The sequence below is a fragment of the Hemiscyllium ocellatum genome, chromosome 45, assembly GCF_020745735.1.
Source record: "Hemiscyllium ocellatum isolate sHemOce1 chromosome 45, sHemOce1.pat.X.cur, whole genome shotgun sequence".
In the NCBI taxonomy this organism is placed as follows: Eukaryota; Metazoa; Chordata; class Chondrichthyes; order Orectolobiformes; family Hemiscylliidae; genus Hemiscyllium; species Hemiscyllium ocellatum.
Window position 1 is genome coordinate 21814505 of NC_083445.1, and position 17307 is coordinate 21831811.

The window sequence follows — 17307 nt, forward strand, 5'->3', positions numbered from 1 at the left end:
GCGGGGTACGGAAGATTTGAGTTCCAAAGACTTGATAGGCTGGGACTTTTTTCTCTGGAGCATAGAAAGTTGAGGGCTGACCTTTTAGAGGTTTATCAAATCATGAGGAGTATAAGTGTTAATAGTGTCTTTTCCCATGATGGGGGATTTCAAGACAAAGGGGCATATTTTTTCCTCCTCATGAGAGGGTGGTTTGCATGTGGAATGAACTTCCTGCGAAAGTGGTGAATGTGGGCTGTGGTTACTGTGTTTAAAATACATTTGGATAAGTACATGAAATAAGAAAGGTTTGGAGGCAAATAGGCCAGGAGCAGCCAGGTGGGACTAGTTTAATTTGGGATTATGTTCAGCATGGACTAGTTGGATCGAAGGATCTGTTTCTGTGCTGTATGACTTTATGATGCGTGTGAATAGGAGAAAGCATGGGGCTAACATGCCAGCTCCAAACAAGCACATTCCTTCAGTAATTTCAAACCTCCCAGATTCAGCCTGGAACAACGAAATTGCGTTGCTTGTATGTACCCAGTTAGCAATGTACTGATGTAACGTTCTTGGTTTATGCTTTGTTGCAATTCTCCCAACCAGCCTTGTGTTGACTCTTCTTTCTTGTAGGTAATCTCTTTGAAGCTATTGTCCCACTTGGTACCTCCAATAGAACCATGTCTTGCTTTAAAGACAGTGACTGTGGACTGAGATCTGTTCACTGTATTCCAGAACTTTAGCATTGTATCCTGGAAACTTAGCTTTTTAACCCATTGCTCTCATGGAGTTTAAAAGGCCTTCGGCATTTAAAACTACACAGTTCACTCCCAAGCCTCAGTTTCTGATTCTGTTCCATTCAGTATATTCATGAGAACTGTATTTGTTCTGTTGCATGGCCAATCTACACCCACTTCAATTATATTCTCATGATGTACTCTGATGACCCTTTTTTTTGTCTCAAAGACTGATTTAGCAAAATTGAACTGCATTTTCTCTGCCTTTCATGCTTTCCCCTTTTGAGTGTCATCTTTTTGAATTAGACCAGTTGCTGTATTAGCACCCAGGGCTTATTTTAGATTGGGCGCAACCGACATCCTAACCTTGACTCTGCAGATCCCCAGCTTCAGGTAGTTCTGTGATAACGCATGTTTCATTGACATTACCTCGGTTTGCAATAAAACGATTCCAGCGGGGATCGGCTGTGCACTTGTTCTGCCTATGTCCCAGAATTTCTTCGTCATTTTGCACATGCGCCAGTGTCTGTGCCATTCCACACATGTATGACGTTGGTGTCTGTCTTCATGCCATTATACATACGCGCCAATGTCCACGCCAAAGCTTCCACCCCATTCTGCGCATGCACCAATGTCACCTGCTGATGAGCACCTCTCTGAGAGGTACTGTACAGAAACCGCTTTCTTGACATTTTTTAAATGACCTGTATTAAATTTACTTTTGTTTCAGCAATAAATATGATTTCAACCTTCATTCGGACTGAGCTAGATTTTGCGTTAAACTTTTGGGTGACCTTTGAGCGATTGCGAGTGATATTTTTGGCTGGTCTGCCCCAACCCCTCTTATCCCAAAGGCCTCATTATTCCCATTAAACGAGGTTTCACAGCGTTATAGGAGAACTATCTGTAATCCATTAGTGCAATCTCACCAGCACTTCCCTTTATTAAACTGCCCCCTTGTACCTCTCCTATTCCATGACCCAGATTTCCTGTGGGCTGTGTTTTGAGAAGTCTTCCGTGACGAACTTAAAAACCTGCAATTTCTGAAAATTCATTGAAGCAATAAACTGAATTAGTTCTACCATCTTCATTTTTCAAAGGGACGGAAACTTGCTTCCCATCTTATTAAGGAAGAAACTTCATTCGTATATTATCTTTCGTTATTACTTTTAATGGGGTTAATCCAAAGCACTTTACAGCCAGTGAAAGTACTTTGAAATCTAGTCAACATTTATGATGTAGGAAACATGACAGCTGGTCCTGCACAGCAAAATCCCACACAAGTTTGACAGTGATCAGATCATCTGTCTTAGTGGTGAGGTGATTGGTTGAGCAATATATTTTGCTCAGGACTCCTGCTGTTGCATGAAATAGTTCCGTTGGATTTGTCACATCCACCCAAGTGGGAAGGTTGGATCTCGGTTTACATCTCAGCTGATATCAGCGCCTTACTGTTGTACAGGATCTCTAGACGGTCTGCGTATGGGACCTGTTTACATACTGCAGGTGGCATTTTCCAACTCCCAGTAGTTAAAGTCTTCCTGTCTGTCTCTCTTTTCTTTTCTCTTTTTTTTCCCCTTTGTGTTTTTTTCCTTTCTTTCCTTTCTTTCTTTCCTTTCTTTCTTTCCCTCTTTCTTTCTCTCTTTTTCTTTCTCTCTTTCTTTTCCTTCCTTCCTTCCTTCCTTCCTTCCTTCCTTCCTTCCTTCCTTCCTTCCTCTATCTCTCTCTCTATCTCTCTCTCTATCTCTCTCTCTCTCTATCTCTATCTATCTCTATCTATCTCTCTCTATCTCTCTCTATCTCTCTCTCTCTCTATCTCTATCTATCTCTCTCTATCTCTCTCTCTCTCTCTATCTATCTCTCTCTATCTATCTCTCTCTATCTATCTCTCTCTATCTATCTCTCTCTCTCTCTCTCTCTATCTATCTCTCTCTCTCTCTATCTATCTCTCTCTCTCTCTCTCTATCTATCTCTCTCTCTCTATCTCTCTCTCTCTATCTCTCTCTACATGGTAGTAGGCAAGAACTTTTGCAGGTAAAGGGACGGCTGGAAAATAGGAAGCCTTCAGAAATTCGATAACGAGAATCCAGAGCCAGCATATTCCTGTGAGGGTGAAAGGAAAGGCTAGTGAATGCTGAATGACTAAAGAAATTGAGGTTTGGTTAAGAAAAAGAAGGAAGCATATATCAGGATAGATTGAGTAAATCCTTATAAGAATATAAAGGCATAAGGAGTATACTTAAGAGAAAAATCAGGAGGACAAAAAGGGAAAATGAGATAGCTTTGGCAAATAGAATTAAGGAGAATCCAAAGGGTTTTTACAAATACATGATGGACAAAAGGGTAACTAGGGAGAGAATAGAGCCCCTCTAAGATCTGCAAGGCAGCCTTTGTGTGGAGCTGCAGGAGACGAATATTTTGCATCAATATTTACTGTGGAAAAGGACATGGAAGATACAGAATGTAGGGAAATAGATGGTGACATCTTTAAAAATGTCCATATTACAGAGGAGCAAGTGCAGATGTCTTAAAATGCATAGATGTGGATACATCCCCAGGAACTGATCAGGTGTACCCCAGAACTCTGTGGGAAGCTAGGGAAGTGATTGCTGGGCCTCTTGCTGAGATACTTGTATCATCGATAGTCACAGGTGAGGTGCTGGAAGACTGGATAAGATGGTGCCACTATTTAAGAAAAGTGGTAAGGACAAGCCAGGGAACTATAGATTGGTGAGCCTGATGTCGGTGGTGGGTAAATTGTTGGAGGGAATCCTGAGAGACAGGATGTACATGTATTTGGAAAGGTAAGGACTGATTCGGGATAGTCAACATGGCTTTGTGCATGGAAAATCATGTCTCACAAACTTGATTGAGCTTTTTGATGAAGTATCAAAGAGGATTGATGAGGGCAGAGAGTAGATATGATCTATGTGGACTTCAGTAAGGAGTTCGACAAGGTTCCCCATGGGAGACTGGTTAGCAAGGTTAGATCTCATGGAATACAGGGAGAACTAGCCATTTGGATACAGAACTGGCTCTAAGAAAGAAGACAGAGGGTGGTGGTGGAGGGTTGTTTTCCAGACTGGGGGCCTGTGAACAGTAGAGTGCCACAAGGATTGGTGCTGGGTCCTCTACTTTCGCCATTTATATAAATGATTTGGATGCGAGCAAAAGAGGTATAGTGAGTAAGTTTGCAGATGACACCAAAATTGGAGGTGTAGTGGACAGCAAAGAAGGTTACCTCAGATTGCAACAGGATCTTGATCAGATGGATCAATGGACTGAGAAGTGGCAGATAGAGTTTAATTTAGATAAATGTGAGGTGCTGCACTTTGGGAAAGCAAATCTTAGCAGGACTTAATGGTAAAGTCCTCAGGAACAAAGAGACCTTGGAGTGCAGGTTCATAGCTCCTTGAAAGTGGAGTCGCAGGTAGATAGGATAGTGAAGAAAACGTTTGGTATGCTTTCCTTTATTGGTCAGAGTATTGAGTACAGGAGTTGGGAGGTCATGTTGCGACTGCACAGGACATTGGTTCGGCCACTTTTGGAATATTGCGTGCAGTTTTGGTCTCTTCCAATGAAGGATGTTGTGAAACCTGAAAGGGTTCAGAAAAGATTTACAAGAATGTTGCCAGGTTTGGAGGATTTGCGATATAGGGAGAGATTGAATAGGCTGGGACTGTTTTCCTTGGAGCGTCAGAGGCTGAGGGGTGACTTTTATAGAGGTGTATAAAATCATGAGGGGTATGGATAGGGTAAATAGACAAGGTCATTTCCCTGGGATTGCTGAGTCCAGAACTAGAGGGCATAGGTTTAGAGTGAGAGGGTAAAGATATGAGACCTAAGGGGCAACTTTTGAACGCAGAGGGTGGTAGTGTGTGGAATGGGCTGCCAGAAGTAGTAGTGGAGGCTGGTACAATTACAACATTTAAAAGGCATCTGAATGGGTATATGAATAGGAAGGGTTTGGAGGGATATGGGCTGGATTCTGGCAAATGGGACTAGATTGGGTTGGGATATCTGGTCAGCATGGATGAGTTAGACTGAAGAGTCTGTTTCTGTACATCTCTATGACGCTCTCTCCCTCCTTTGCGCACTCTCGCCCTACCCCCCTCCATCACACGTTCTCGCTCTCCCCCTCTCCTCACGTGCTCCCGTGTGCTCCCCTCTCCCTCGTGCACTCCCCCTCTCCCTTGCGCGCTCTCGTTTTACCCCTCTCTCTCACCCATGCTGAGTACTGGCTGTGTAACACAGTAGGTGTCAGTGTCTCTTTCTTCCACCCCTCCAGGCTCGAAGGCACGCAGGATCCCCTTCCCGACGAAGAACCCATTTACCTGGCTTTTCCTCTTGGTGTCTTGTCCTAACTATACCTATGAGGTAAGAACAGAAATTACTGCTGCTGCTTGGAACCCCAGACCTGAGCTGACTGCCTCGTGGCTGTAGTTATTTTTTAAAGAAACCGCATAGACACAGAGATATGTATCCCTAGGGTGGCTCGCAGACCGAGCAATATCCTGAATTTGAAGCAGCTGCTGATGAACTAATCACCCTGTAATATTTAATATTTAACGTTTAAAGTCTATGTAGAACCAAACATTTTTTCCCAGCTTCTTCCTGACAGATGTCCTGGTTGGACTGCTGGGAACTGATTGCATATTTTCTGTTTTCGCAATGCAAGCATTATTCTTTTTTATTTAAAATTATCCTTGTTTATTTTCAGCATAGGCTCCATTGCCAGCTGAAGATAATGTGGCCACAAACTCCTGACGGACTGAATGTCTGTCTGTCATTGATTTACTATTGTCTCCACCCCATCTCCCGCTCCCAAACTGCTGAGGAGGGGTGTGTCTCCTTGTGTTATTCATGACCACCACCACCTTGGGGAATGCAGCCATATCTTTTGCCTGAAACGTCGATTTTCCTGCTCCTTGGATGCTGCCTGAACTGCTGTGCTTTTCCAGCACCACTGTAATCCAGAATCTGGTTATCTAAACTATCAGCCGAGCTGATCACGGGAAAGGGACAGTTTTCAGAATCTTTATGAAATCATTTCGTGTATCAACTTGGGAATAGTGAAAGGTTTTGCAAGCTGTTTGAAGGTGTGAGTACAGGTCGATAACCATAAACACAGCCACTGAAGCCTATGAAGTGGTTAATTCTGTTAGCATCGTGATAAAGAGTATGATAAAGATTGCTTATTCATTTCAAGTCAAAGGCTTTCTGTATTCCTGTCTCTGTCTACAGGTGGGCTCTTGGATTGGTTTCACAATCATGACTCAGTGTCTTCCAGGTGAGTGAAAGCAAATTGATGTGGATGCTGGAAATCTGAAACAAACACTGAGAACCTTGGAGAAACTCAGCAGGTGTGCAGTTAGTTTCTCCAGTGTTGTGTTTCCTTTCAGGTGAAATTGTGCCTGAGTTGCTGATGTGGGAATTGACTCAGGAAGGCCATTCCTCTCCTCTCCACCACCCCCCTCCACTTCCAGGGTGGGAGAATTTCAGATGAATAATAAATGTTGGCCTAGCCGGTGATGCCCACATCCTATGAAAGAAGTTTTAGATCCTGCAGCAGCTTTGCTGCTTGAAGTTAGTCCTATGGATTTTTCTTCTGAGGGAGAGAGAGCTGAGTCTGAGAACTCAGTCACTGTCTTACTGTGGTGAGGCTATAGAAATGAAGTCCAATTCTAAAAAATGAGCTGTATCACCATATTCCATGTCTTCCAGGACAGCTACCAAAATCCCAGCAATTTGGGCAGCACAGTGGCACAGCGCCAGAGACTCGGGTTCAATTCCCGCCTAAGGTGACTCTGTGTGGAGTTTGCACGTTCTCCCCGGGTTTCCTCCGGGTGCTCCGGTTTCCTCCCACAATGCTAAATTGCCCATAGTGTTAGGTGAATGGGTAAATGTGGGAGAATAGATCTGGGTGGGTTGCGCTTCGGCAGGTTGGTGTGGACTTGTTGAGCCGAAGGGCCTGTTTCCACACTGTAAGTAATCTAATCTAATCTAATTGTTGCCAGACTAAGAGCAACCAGTCAAGCATCTGAGGCCAAAGGTGATGAGCCAGTCTTGTGGAGTGACCCAGCTTCTAATTTCAAACCTTCTATACATTCCAATCAAAAGATAAAGTCACCCACAGTCCTCTCAGACCATACAGCCGCGCTCTCATTAGAGAGAAATGCCTAGTTTAACGTGAGGGTCACCACCCCTCGGGCAAGGGGAGAAGTTGAGACGGCGAATTCTTCATTATAATGTCAGCCAATGCTGGAATTGAAACCTTATCTTATTCTAAAGAGTTGGACTTTTTTTTTTAAAAACAAAGGAACTTGTCAGCTAACTGTGTCCCCAAGCAGAGTTGGTTAAGTCTGACTGTCTCCAAAGTTAAGCTCAATTGGACAGTTTAAGGCTATATTTGTCAAAAAGAGAAACATTGCCTTACTCCAATTAAAAACTTCAACTTTTATGAAAAGATTACCCTTTCCTATAACAATTTTGAAATTAAAACAATTATGATTGCTGAACCCAAAGCGTTCCCCCACATTTATTCCAGTCACCTGCCCTGCCTTATTGCTCAAAAGATGTCCTTCTCTGGTAGGAGCCAGAGAATTAGATTAGATTAGATTACTTAGTGTGGAATACTGACTTTTAAAAATTTTTTTTAAACACATTTGACAACTTTTTCACCATCCAGACCTTTAACATTATGGTAGCCCCAGTCAACGTTTGGAAAATTAAAATTCCCCATAAATACAACCTTATATCTGAAATCTCCCTAAATATTTGTTTCTCAATTTCCCTCTGACTATTGGGGGAACCTATAGTATAATCCTTTCAAAATGATCTTTCATATTTATAATTTCTACCCATATATTTTTACTGGACAATCTTTCAGAACTAATTTCTCCAGTTACATGTAATCAAAAATGCCACTCCTCTTTCTTTCTTGCCTCCTTTCCTATCCTTCCTATAGCATCTAAATGCCAGAATATTGAGCTGCCAGTCCTATCCATCTCTTAGCCAAATTTCTGTAACAGCTATGATGCATCAATCTCACGCTCTTAAACATGCCCTGATTTCATCAGCCTTAGTGGTAAGACCCCTTGCATTGAAATAAATGCAAATTAGTTCTTAAGAGTTGCTACATACTCTGACTCTCTCTTGTCTTTCTTTTCTAATTGACTTGCTGTCCTCACAGTCAGAACCTTCCCCATCAGTCTATCCATAGAGTCATGGAGATGTACACAACGGAAACAGACCCTTTGGTCTAACTTGTCCATGCCGACCAGATATCCCATGCCAATCTAGTCTCACTTGCCAGCACCAGGCCCATATCCCTCCAAACCATTTACGATGCTACTTAGCATTCCTCCACCAGCATCCCCCCCAGCTAGCAAACCTCCCTGCTAAAATCTTGGCCCCTTTCCAGTTCAGATTAAACCTATCCTTTTTGGTCTATTGGGATGGTTCCACACATAGATCCTTATGGGACCCTATTCTCACTCTAGTTAATCTTTTCCCTTAATTAAAAAAAATCACACAGCACCAGGTGTGTCCAACAGCTTTATTTGGAAGTACAAGCTTTGAAGCGCTGCCCCTTTGTCAGGTAGCTTGCTTCAAAGGATTAATTTGATCCCTGCTGTCTTTTTCTTGACCAGAGTCTCAATATAACTAAGCATGCCGCATTCCTTACACCTTTGCCCCTGACCCCAACAAGATCATTTTTGAAGGGTTCCCATTTTCAGCTGTCCCTTTTACCTGCAAATAACTTCTGAAAGTTCTTGCCTCACACCGTCGAAGTTGGTTTCCTCCAATTTAGAACTCCATTTTTTGGATCAGGTCTATCCTTTTCCATAACTAATTTAAATGAATAGAATTAAGATCACTGCACCAAAAGTGCTGCCCTACTGACACATTATGTTCCAAGAGAAGGTCCTGATTTGCACCTTCTCTAAAAGGTATGTTGATATACTGAATAAGGAGTTTTTCTTGTACACATTTAACAAATTCCTCTCCACCCAAGTCCACACTATGGTAGTCCCAGTCTATATCTAGAAAGTTTAAAATTCCCCACCATTTTGATGAGGCAGGTTTACTGTGTCCGGTGTGGTGAGGGCAGAAGTGAGCCTTCCAATCCAGTTTATAAATGGTTTTGTTTTCTCTCTCTCTCTGCAGTTGCTTTGTTCACTCTGGTTGGGTTTGTCCAGATGGCAATCTGGGCCAATGGGAAGCATCGTAGCTACTTGAAGGATTTCCGTGACTACCCGCCTCTTCGCACACCAATCATCCCGTTCCTGTTGTAGGCAGCAATTCTGTGAGCCTGGGTTGGGGAGACATTGTGACACCCAGCCCCTTTGTCTGTGTCTATCTGTCTGACTATCTGTCCTGCAGTAAACCAATCACGAGCTTCAGCAGAGTTGTTTGATTCTATCCTCCTCATGTTCTTGCAATTTTTTTTAATAGTCTTAGGGCAATTCTATCTATTTGTAAAATAGGTAATTACCTATTGGCGGGAGGAGTGGGAATCTTAATCTGCTGTGATCGTATGGACCTCTTGCTGATCTTTAATTCTGCTGAGCTCTGATTTCTCTGTGGTATTCCCTAGTTCCATTAGAGGCTGGGCAGACTCCACATACCATACATAAAACTGTGTCTTGGGCTCTGCAATGTCCTTTTAACCTTTGCCCAATCTTTTATATCAATGTGAAGCAAGTTAGTGTAAAGCAGCAACTGATTTCTCTGCGTCCCTTCGACCCTATTCTGTTAATCTCCACTCTTCCGTCTCTCCACACACCACCTCTGCTGCCGCTGCCACCCTCTTTCTCTCCACCCCCCGCCCCCCCCCCCCCCCAAAAAAAATCAAAACTAGAAAGTTGAATCTTAATGAATTTATGGTTGGACATGGGGGGGGGTGGGTCCTCCACAAACTGTGCAGAGAGTCCTGTTTCCACTCTTCCATCCATCCCCCACCCCCCCCAATCCCCTGCTGCCTCCTGTCACACTGCAGCCCCCTCACCTTTTACAAGTGAAGGGAATAATAAGAGCTTTACTCGTATCTAACCCTGTGTTATAGCTGTGCTGGAGAGAGCTTTACTCTGTATCTAAACCCGTGCTGTCCATCCTAGGCGTGTTTGATGGAGACTTTGATCATCAGCCACGAATCTTGTTCAGTCTGACTGTAGCACACTCTGGTGCAATCTGCAGTAGTGTAAGATTTGAGCTGGTTCTTTGCTGCTCTGTTCCAGTTTAATGATAGGGATGTGAGCAGCTCAACTGTTGAAACATACAGATACATCTCCACCAGGAGCCGGCAAAGAACGAAACCACAGCAGTTCTTAGCACTTATTGCTGGTAAATTTTGATTTAATAATTCTGCTAAGAAAATAGATGTGCACTGATTGGGGAGGGGTTGTTTGTTAATACTATAGCTTTCCTGAGTTCCCATTACTTTGAGGATTGTGAGCACCAGAATATTGGTTTTCTCTTCCTGCTGCTTAATGTAACCTTAAGTCTTAGTATCAACACTGTCTTTGTTCAATGGTAATCCGTTTCCAAAGCTCTGCTTCTGATCTCTGTTCAAATTTGAACACACCCTGTTAAAAATAGTGTTTGCAAGTTTCTAGTGGAAAGTTGACATTTGAATAACTATTTCAGATTTTTCTGAATGACTTATTTTGTCTCTAAATGTTTGTGTGGTAGAAAATTGATCAGTGTTTCTTTCAAACTTTGCAATGTCGGCAATAACATTGTTTACAAAGAAACTGAATAAACTTGATTTATCTCTAGTGTGTTCATGCTGTGTTTTTGTTACAATGTTAAGAAAACAAGATAGGAGCAGGAATTCAGCCCGTCAGGGTAATCCTTGGCTTAAGGTCCATTCCCAAATGCGTCTTTTCCTGTGTTATGAAGTTGAAGGCATGTACTACCTTTTGAGAGAGAGAATGCTGTTCTGAACTGAGAGATTACAAGCACCTGTGTATATGACCAGATGGCAGTCCCAGAGTGTACTGGAAAATTGAAAATGTGTAACATTTGGCTGTGAACTGGATACCTGAGCTTTGGTTGCTGTTTTGACATCAATTCAAATTTAATGAATCAGCTTAAATGATGCCCCAGGACACTAAAACCCAATTGAACTTGAATTTATGAGATGATCCATGTTGAGGGTATAAGAATGCAGACAATTTGAAAACTGGTTAGAGAGCAACTGCCATAGAAACACTACTGGAGACTAATTGTCCATGTAATCTTGCTCTCAAAGAAATGAGAAAACACTATTAAAGGTTCCTTGTCATGTGAAACATATTTGCAGCAAAAAGTAAGATGACCTAGGGAGATCAGTGGCAGGAAAGCTGAAGACCGTGAAGAAGACAAAGACTGTGATTTTAAGATTAAGCTAATGTAACTTTAATAAGTGTCTTATTGGAAGAGCATATTGTTATAGAGTTGGAGTCAGAGAGTAAGCAGTTAGGAGAAAGGGAGGCTTAGATTTGTGAATAGCTTTTTTTTTACTGTTCACTTTTAGATTAAGAAAATAAATTGATATTATTTTCTTTAAATAATGGAATTTAGGAGTTCTCTGTCACTCATGTTTTAACAGATTACAAGGCGAGGTGAGCTTTCTGGGTGTTTGGTTTCATTAACAGAAAAGATTTGCTTCTGAGTTGCAACACCCGAGACACCAAAACTTTGTCCATCTCACTTTTGAAATACTGTGTTCAATTTTGATCTCCCTGCTAATAGGAAAGATGTTGTGAAAGGTAAAAGGGTTCAGAAAAAACTTACAAGAATGTTGCCAGGTTTGGAAGTTTTGATCTATATGGCGATGCTGGGGCTATTTCCTCTAGAATGTCAGAGGGTGAGGGGGATGACCTTATAGCAATTTATAAAATCATGAGGGGCATGGAAAAAACTTAAGGTGAGAGGTGGGTACCGCAGGGAGTGGAGTGTATTATTTCCCCCTCCAACTCTATTTTGATTTAATCCCTGCCCTCCGATTCACTGTCTGATCACCCAGCACTGCCCTTTGATAAGAAAGACATTGCTTGTCATTGCCCACTCGCCTGTTTCCTTTCTTCCTGATGGTTGTATATCAATAAAGATTTACACACTTGTTCTTCATTGTGTCTGACATCTGCACATACATGACATGGGGTGCTGGGAAAAATAAGCACTACTGCTACTAGGCAGTAAGGAAAAAAATAAACAGGAGTGTCAGGGGTTCTGTTCACTCCGAAAGTTGCCTCTGAGGGAGCTTGATCAGTGGTGAAGGACTCTTCATTTTGTGTTAATGTGGGGATGGGATGTGGTGGGGGTGGGGGGGTGGAGAAGAGAGAGAGAGTGTGATCTCTGAACTGCCTGGATCACACAGTCAACGTATTCATTACTGCTGTTGGGTTTCCTACTGACAAAGAGTTTTTTTTTGTCTCTTCCCCTTTGTTTTGAATAAGAAAATAGGAAGGCTTTAGAGGGATATGGACCAATTGCTAGCAGATGGTACTAGATTAGTTTAGGATAACTGGGCGGTATGGACAAGTTGGACTGAAGGGTCTGTTTCTATTACATCTCTAATTCTAAATATATTCAGGAGTGCACAATGCACAAACCTCTGGGTAGAGAACTCCAAAGTTTTACAAGCCTCTGAGTGAAGAAATGTCTGGAAATGAACCTTCCAGCTCAGCGAGCAAATCTACATCCAATACCATAGTCCAATGAATGGGAAAAATTGAAGCTCTGACTGTCACACTCCCTCAGTACTGCACTGGAAGTGTCACAATTTATACCCCAGTCTTTTTTTAGATTAGATTAGATTCTCAACAGTGTGGAAACAGGCCCTTTGGCCCAACAAGTTCACACCGCCCCTCCGAAGAGAGACCCACCCAAATCTATTTCCTACCCTATATTTACCTTGACTAATACACATAACACAGGGCAATTGGCCACTTGGGTGTTTTCCTATCTTCCTGGTGGTGGAAATTGAATAAAGATTTGTGCACCTTGTGTCTCACAACTGCACACACACACCATGGGTGCTGGGGAAAAAAATAAGCACTACCGCAGTTAGGCAGTAGTGTGGGGGTTAATAAAAGAAAAAAAAAGGGGTGAGGGAAAACAAAACATGGGTCTTAGCAAAAAAAAACACTGGGCAATTTAGAGCAGGAGCAGGAGTCGGCCGTCTGGCCCTGCGAGCCTGCTCCACCATTCAATAAGATTGTGGCTGATCTTTTCGTGGACTGAGCTCCACTTACCCACCCTAGATTAGAATGGTGCTGGAAAAGCACAGCAGATCAGGCAGCATCTGAGGAGCAGGAAAATCGACATTTCGGACAAAAGACTTTCATCAGGGTGCCTGCAGAGTGGAGAGATAAATGGGGGGGGGGGGGAGGGGGAGAAAGCATGGAGTACAATAGTTTAATGGGGGTGAGGATGGAGGTAATAGGTTAGAGAGGTGGGTGGAGTAGATAGGTGGAAAGGAAGATAGGCAGGTAGGACAGGTCATGAGGGCGGTACTGAGCTGGAAGGTTGGAGCTGGGGTGAGGTAGGGGAAGGGGAAATGAGGAAACTGGTGAAATCCACATTGATGCCCTGGGGTCGAAGTGTTCCGACGCAGAAGATGAGGCGTTCTTCTTCTAGGCGTCAGATGGTGAGAGAGCGGTGGTGGAGGAGGCCAAGAACCTGCATGTCCTCGGCAGAGTTAGGGGGGAGTGGGGGGAGGAGAGTTGAAATAGAATATAGAATGATACAGCACAGAACAGGTCCTTCGGCCCACGATGTTGTCCCGAACATTTGTCCTAGCTTAAGCACATATCCATATACCTATCCAATTGCCGCTTAAAGGTCACCAACAATGATTCTGACTCTGCCACTCCCACAGGCAGCGCATTCCATGCCCCCACAACTCTCTGGGTAAAGAACCTACCCCTGACATCCCCCCTATACCTTCCACCTTAAATTTATGTCCCCTTGTAACACTGTCATACCCGGGGAAAAAGTCTCTGACTGTCTACTCTATCTATTCCTCTGATCATCTTATAAACCTCTATCAAGTCACCCCTCATCATTCACCGTTCCAATGAGAAAAGACCTAGCACTCTCAACCTATCCTCGCACGACCTATTCTCCACTCCAGGCAACATCCTGGTAAATCTCCTCTGCACCCTCTCCAAAGCTTCCACATCTTCCCTAAAAAGTGAGGCGACCAGAACTGCACACAGTACTCCAAATGTGGCCTTACCAAGGTCCTGTACAGCTGCAACATCACCATAGGCCTTCTTACAAGCTCTATCCACCTGAGTGGCAACTTTCAAAGAGCTATGAACATAGACCCCAAGATCCCTCTGCTCCTCCACCTTACTAAGAACCCTACCGTTAACCCTGTATTCCGCATTCTTATTTGTCCTTCCAAAATGGACAACCTCACACTTGACAGGGTTGAACTCCATCTGCCACTCCTCAGCCCAGCTCTGCATCATATCTAAGTCCCTTTGCAGCCGACAATAGCCCTTCTCACTATCCACAACTCCACCAATCTTCGTATCGTCTGCAGATTTACTGACCCACCTTCGACTCCCTCTTCCAAGTCATTAATAAAAATTACAAACAGCAGAGGACCCAGAACTGATCCCTGCAGAACTCCACTTGTAACTGGGCTCCAGGCTGAATATTTACCATCTACCACCACTCTCTGACTTTGACCGGTTAGCCAGTTCTCTATCCAACTGGCCAAATTTCCCACCATCCCATGCCTCCTGACTTTCCGCATAAGCTACCATGGGGAACCTTATCAAATGCCTTACTAAAATCCATGTACACTACATCCACTGTTCTACCCTCATCCACATGCTTGGTCACCTCCTCAAAGAATTCAATAAGACTTGTAAGGCAAGATCTACCCCTCCAAATCCGTGCTGGCTGTCCCTAATCAAGCAGTGTCTTTCCAGATACTCATAAATCCTATCTCTCAGTACCCTTTCCATTACTTTGCCTACCACCGAAGTAAGACTAACTGGCGTGTAATTCCTGGGGTTATCCCTATTTCCTTTTTTGAACAGGGGCACAACATTCGCCACTCTCCAGTCCTCTGATACCACCCCTGTTGACAGTGAAGATGAAAAGATCATTGCCAACGACTCTGCAATTTCCTCTCTTGCTTCCCACATAATCCTAGGATATATCCCGTCAGGCCCGGGGGACTTGCCTATCCTCAAGTTTTTCAAAATGCCCAACACATCTTCCTTCCTAACAAGTATCTCCTTTAGCTTACCAGTCCGTTTCATACTCTCCTCTTCAACAATACGGTCCCTCTCATTTGTAAATACGGAATAAAAGTACTCATTCAAGACCTCTCCTATCTCTTCCGACTCAATACATAGTCTCCCACTACTGTCGTTGATCGGACCTACCCTCGTTCTCGTCATTCTCATGTTTCTCACATATGCATAAAAGGCTTTGGGGTTATCCTTGATCCTACCTGCCAAAGATTTTTCACGCCCTCTCTTAGCTCTAATACCTTTCTTCAGCTCCCTCCTGGCTATCCTGTATCCCTCCAACGCTCTGTCTGAACCTTGTTTCCTCAATCTTATGTAAGCCTCCTTCTTCCTCTTTACTAGACATTCAACCTCCCTTGTCAACCAAGGTTCCCTCCACGACCATCTCTTTCCTGCCTAACAGGTACATACATATCAAGTTCCACATTTCAACAACATCCTTCCCTGACAGCCTATGCTCCCAACTTATGCTCCTCAGAAAAACCAAGATGAAAGTCACAGAATTGTGGTCACCATCACCAAAATGCTAACCCACTAACAAGCCCATCACTTGTCCCGGTTCGTTAACGAGTACCAAATCCAATATGGCCTCCCCTCTGGTCAGACAATCTACGTACTGAGTTAGAAAAGCTTCCTGGACACACTGCACAAACACCGCCCCCGTCCAATCTACTTGATCTAAAGAGCTTCCAATCAATATTTGGGAAGTTGAAATCGCCCATGATTACCACCCTGTGGCTTCTGCACCTTTCCAAAATCTGTTTCCCAATCTGTTTCTCCACATCTCTGCTGCTATTGGGGGGCCTATAGTAAACACCCAACAAGATGACTGCTCCTTTCCTATTTCTGATTTCAGCCCATACTACCTCCAAAGGCAGATCCCCCTCGAACTGCCTTTCTGCAGCCATTATACCATTTCTAATTAGCAATGCCACACCCTCTCCTTTTTTTTTTTAACCACCCTCCCTAATCTTACTGAAACATCTGTAACTAGGAACCTCCAACAACCATTCCTGTCCCTCTTCTATCCACGTTTCCGCGATGGCCACAACATCCCAAGTACCGATCCACGCCTTAAATTCACCCACCTTATTTCGGATACTCCTTCCGTTGAAATATACACACTTGAACCCATCTCTGTGTCCGCAAATATTCCCTGTCAGTGCTACCTTCTCCACAGCCTCCCTAATATTCTCGGACATCCTGAAAAACAGCTAACCTACTTGCTGGACTATAAGTCCGGATCCCATCCCACTCCCAAATTAGTTTAACCCCCCTCCCCACCCCGAAGAGTGCTAGCAAACCTACCTCCCAGGATACTCGTGCCCTTCTGGTTCAGGTGCAACCCGTCCTGCTTGTACAGGTCCCACCTTCCCCAGAATGCAATCTAATTGTCCAAATACCTGAAGCCCTCCCTTCCACACCATCCTTGCAGCCACGTGTTCAACTGCACTCCCTCCCTATTCCTTGCCTCACTGACATGGGGCACCGGCAACAACCCAGAGATGACAACTCTGTCTGTCCTAGCTTTTAGCTTCCAGCCTAACTCCCTGAGCTCCTGAATGACCTCCCCACCCCTCTTCCTCCCTATGTCGTTGGTGCCAATGTGCACCACGACTTATGGCTGCACACCCTCCCCCTTAAGGATTCTGAAGACACGGTCCGGGACGTCTCAGACCCTGGCACCCGGGAGGCAACAAACCAACTGAGAGTCTCGCCCATGTCCACAGAACCACCTGTCTGTCCCTCTAACTATCGAGTCTCCTATAACTAGTGCTCTCCTCCTCTCCCCCTTTCCCTTCTGAGCCTCAGAGCCAGACCTCGTGCCAGAGACCCGGTCACTGCAGCTTACCCCTGCTAGGCCATCCCCCCTAACAGTATCCAAATCGGTATACTTATTGTTGAGGGGAATGACCACAGGGGATCCCTGCACTGCCTGCTTCCTCCCCTTCCCACCTCTAACTGTTACCCAGATTCCTCTGTTCTCTGACGTAACTACGTCCCTGCAGCTTCTGTCTATCACCCTCTCAGCCTCTCGAATAATTCTCAGTTCATCCAACTCCAGTTCCAGTTCCCTAACGCGTCTGTGGGGAGTTGGAGCTGGCTGCACTTCCTGCAGATGAAGTCAGTAGGAGCATCGGTGGTCACCCCTACCTCAAACATCCTGCAGGAGGAACATTCCACTGCCTGCGCTGCCATAACTCTACACTTAGTCTCCAAAACAAGAACACTAAGTAGCTTACCTGTTCAGCCGACTTGAGTCCTTTTTTTTAGATTAGAGGAGGAGGGAGGGTGTAGTGTCTCGGGTTCCTTCTCCACTCAAATAACAA

The 17307-nt window shown here is 44.1% G+C and overlaps 1 protein-coding gene across 2 annotated transcripts in view; it reads left to right on the top strand.

Moving 5' to 3' along the window:
* Positions 1-10495, top strand: part of tecrb (trans-2,3-enoyl-CoA reductase b) — a 105604-nt gene extending 95109 nt beyond the window's left edge. For both annotated transcript variants that reach the window (XM_060855000.1, XM_060854999.1), the window contains 3 exons: positions 5005-5093; positions 5961-6006; positions 8886-10495. In XM_060855000.1, coding sequence (XP_060710983.1) covers positions 5005-5093; positions 5961-6006; positions 8886-9013 — 263 coding nt within the window. In that variant the 3' untranslated portion in view covers positions 9014-10495. The remainder of the gene's footprint in view (positions 1-5004; positions 5094-5960; positions 6007-8885) is intronic.
* Positions 10496-17307: the final 6812 nt, after the last annotated feature.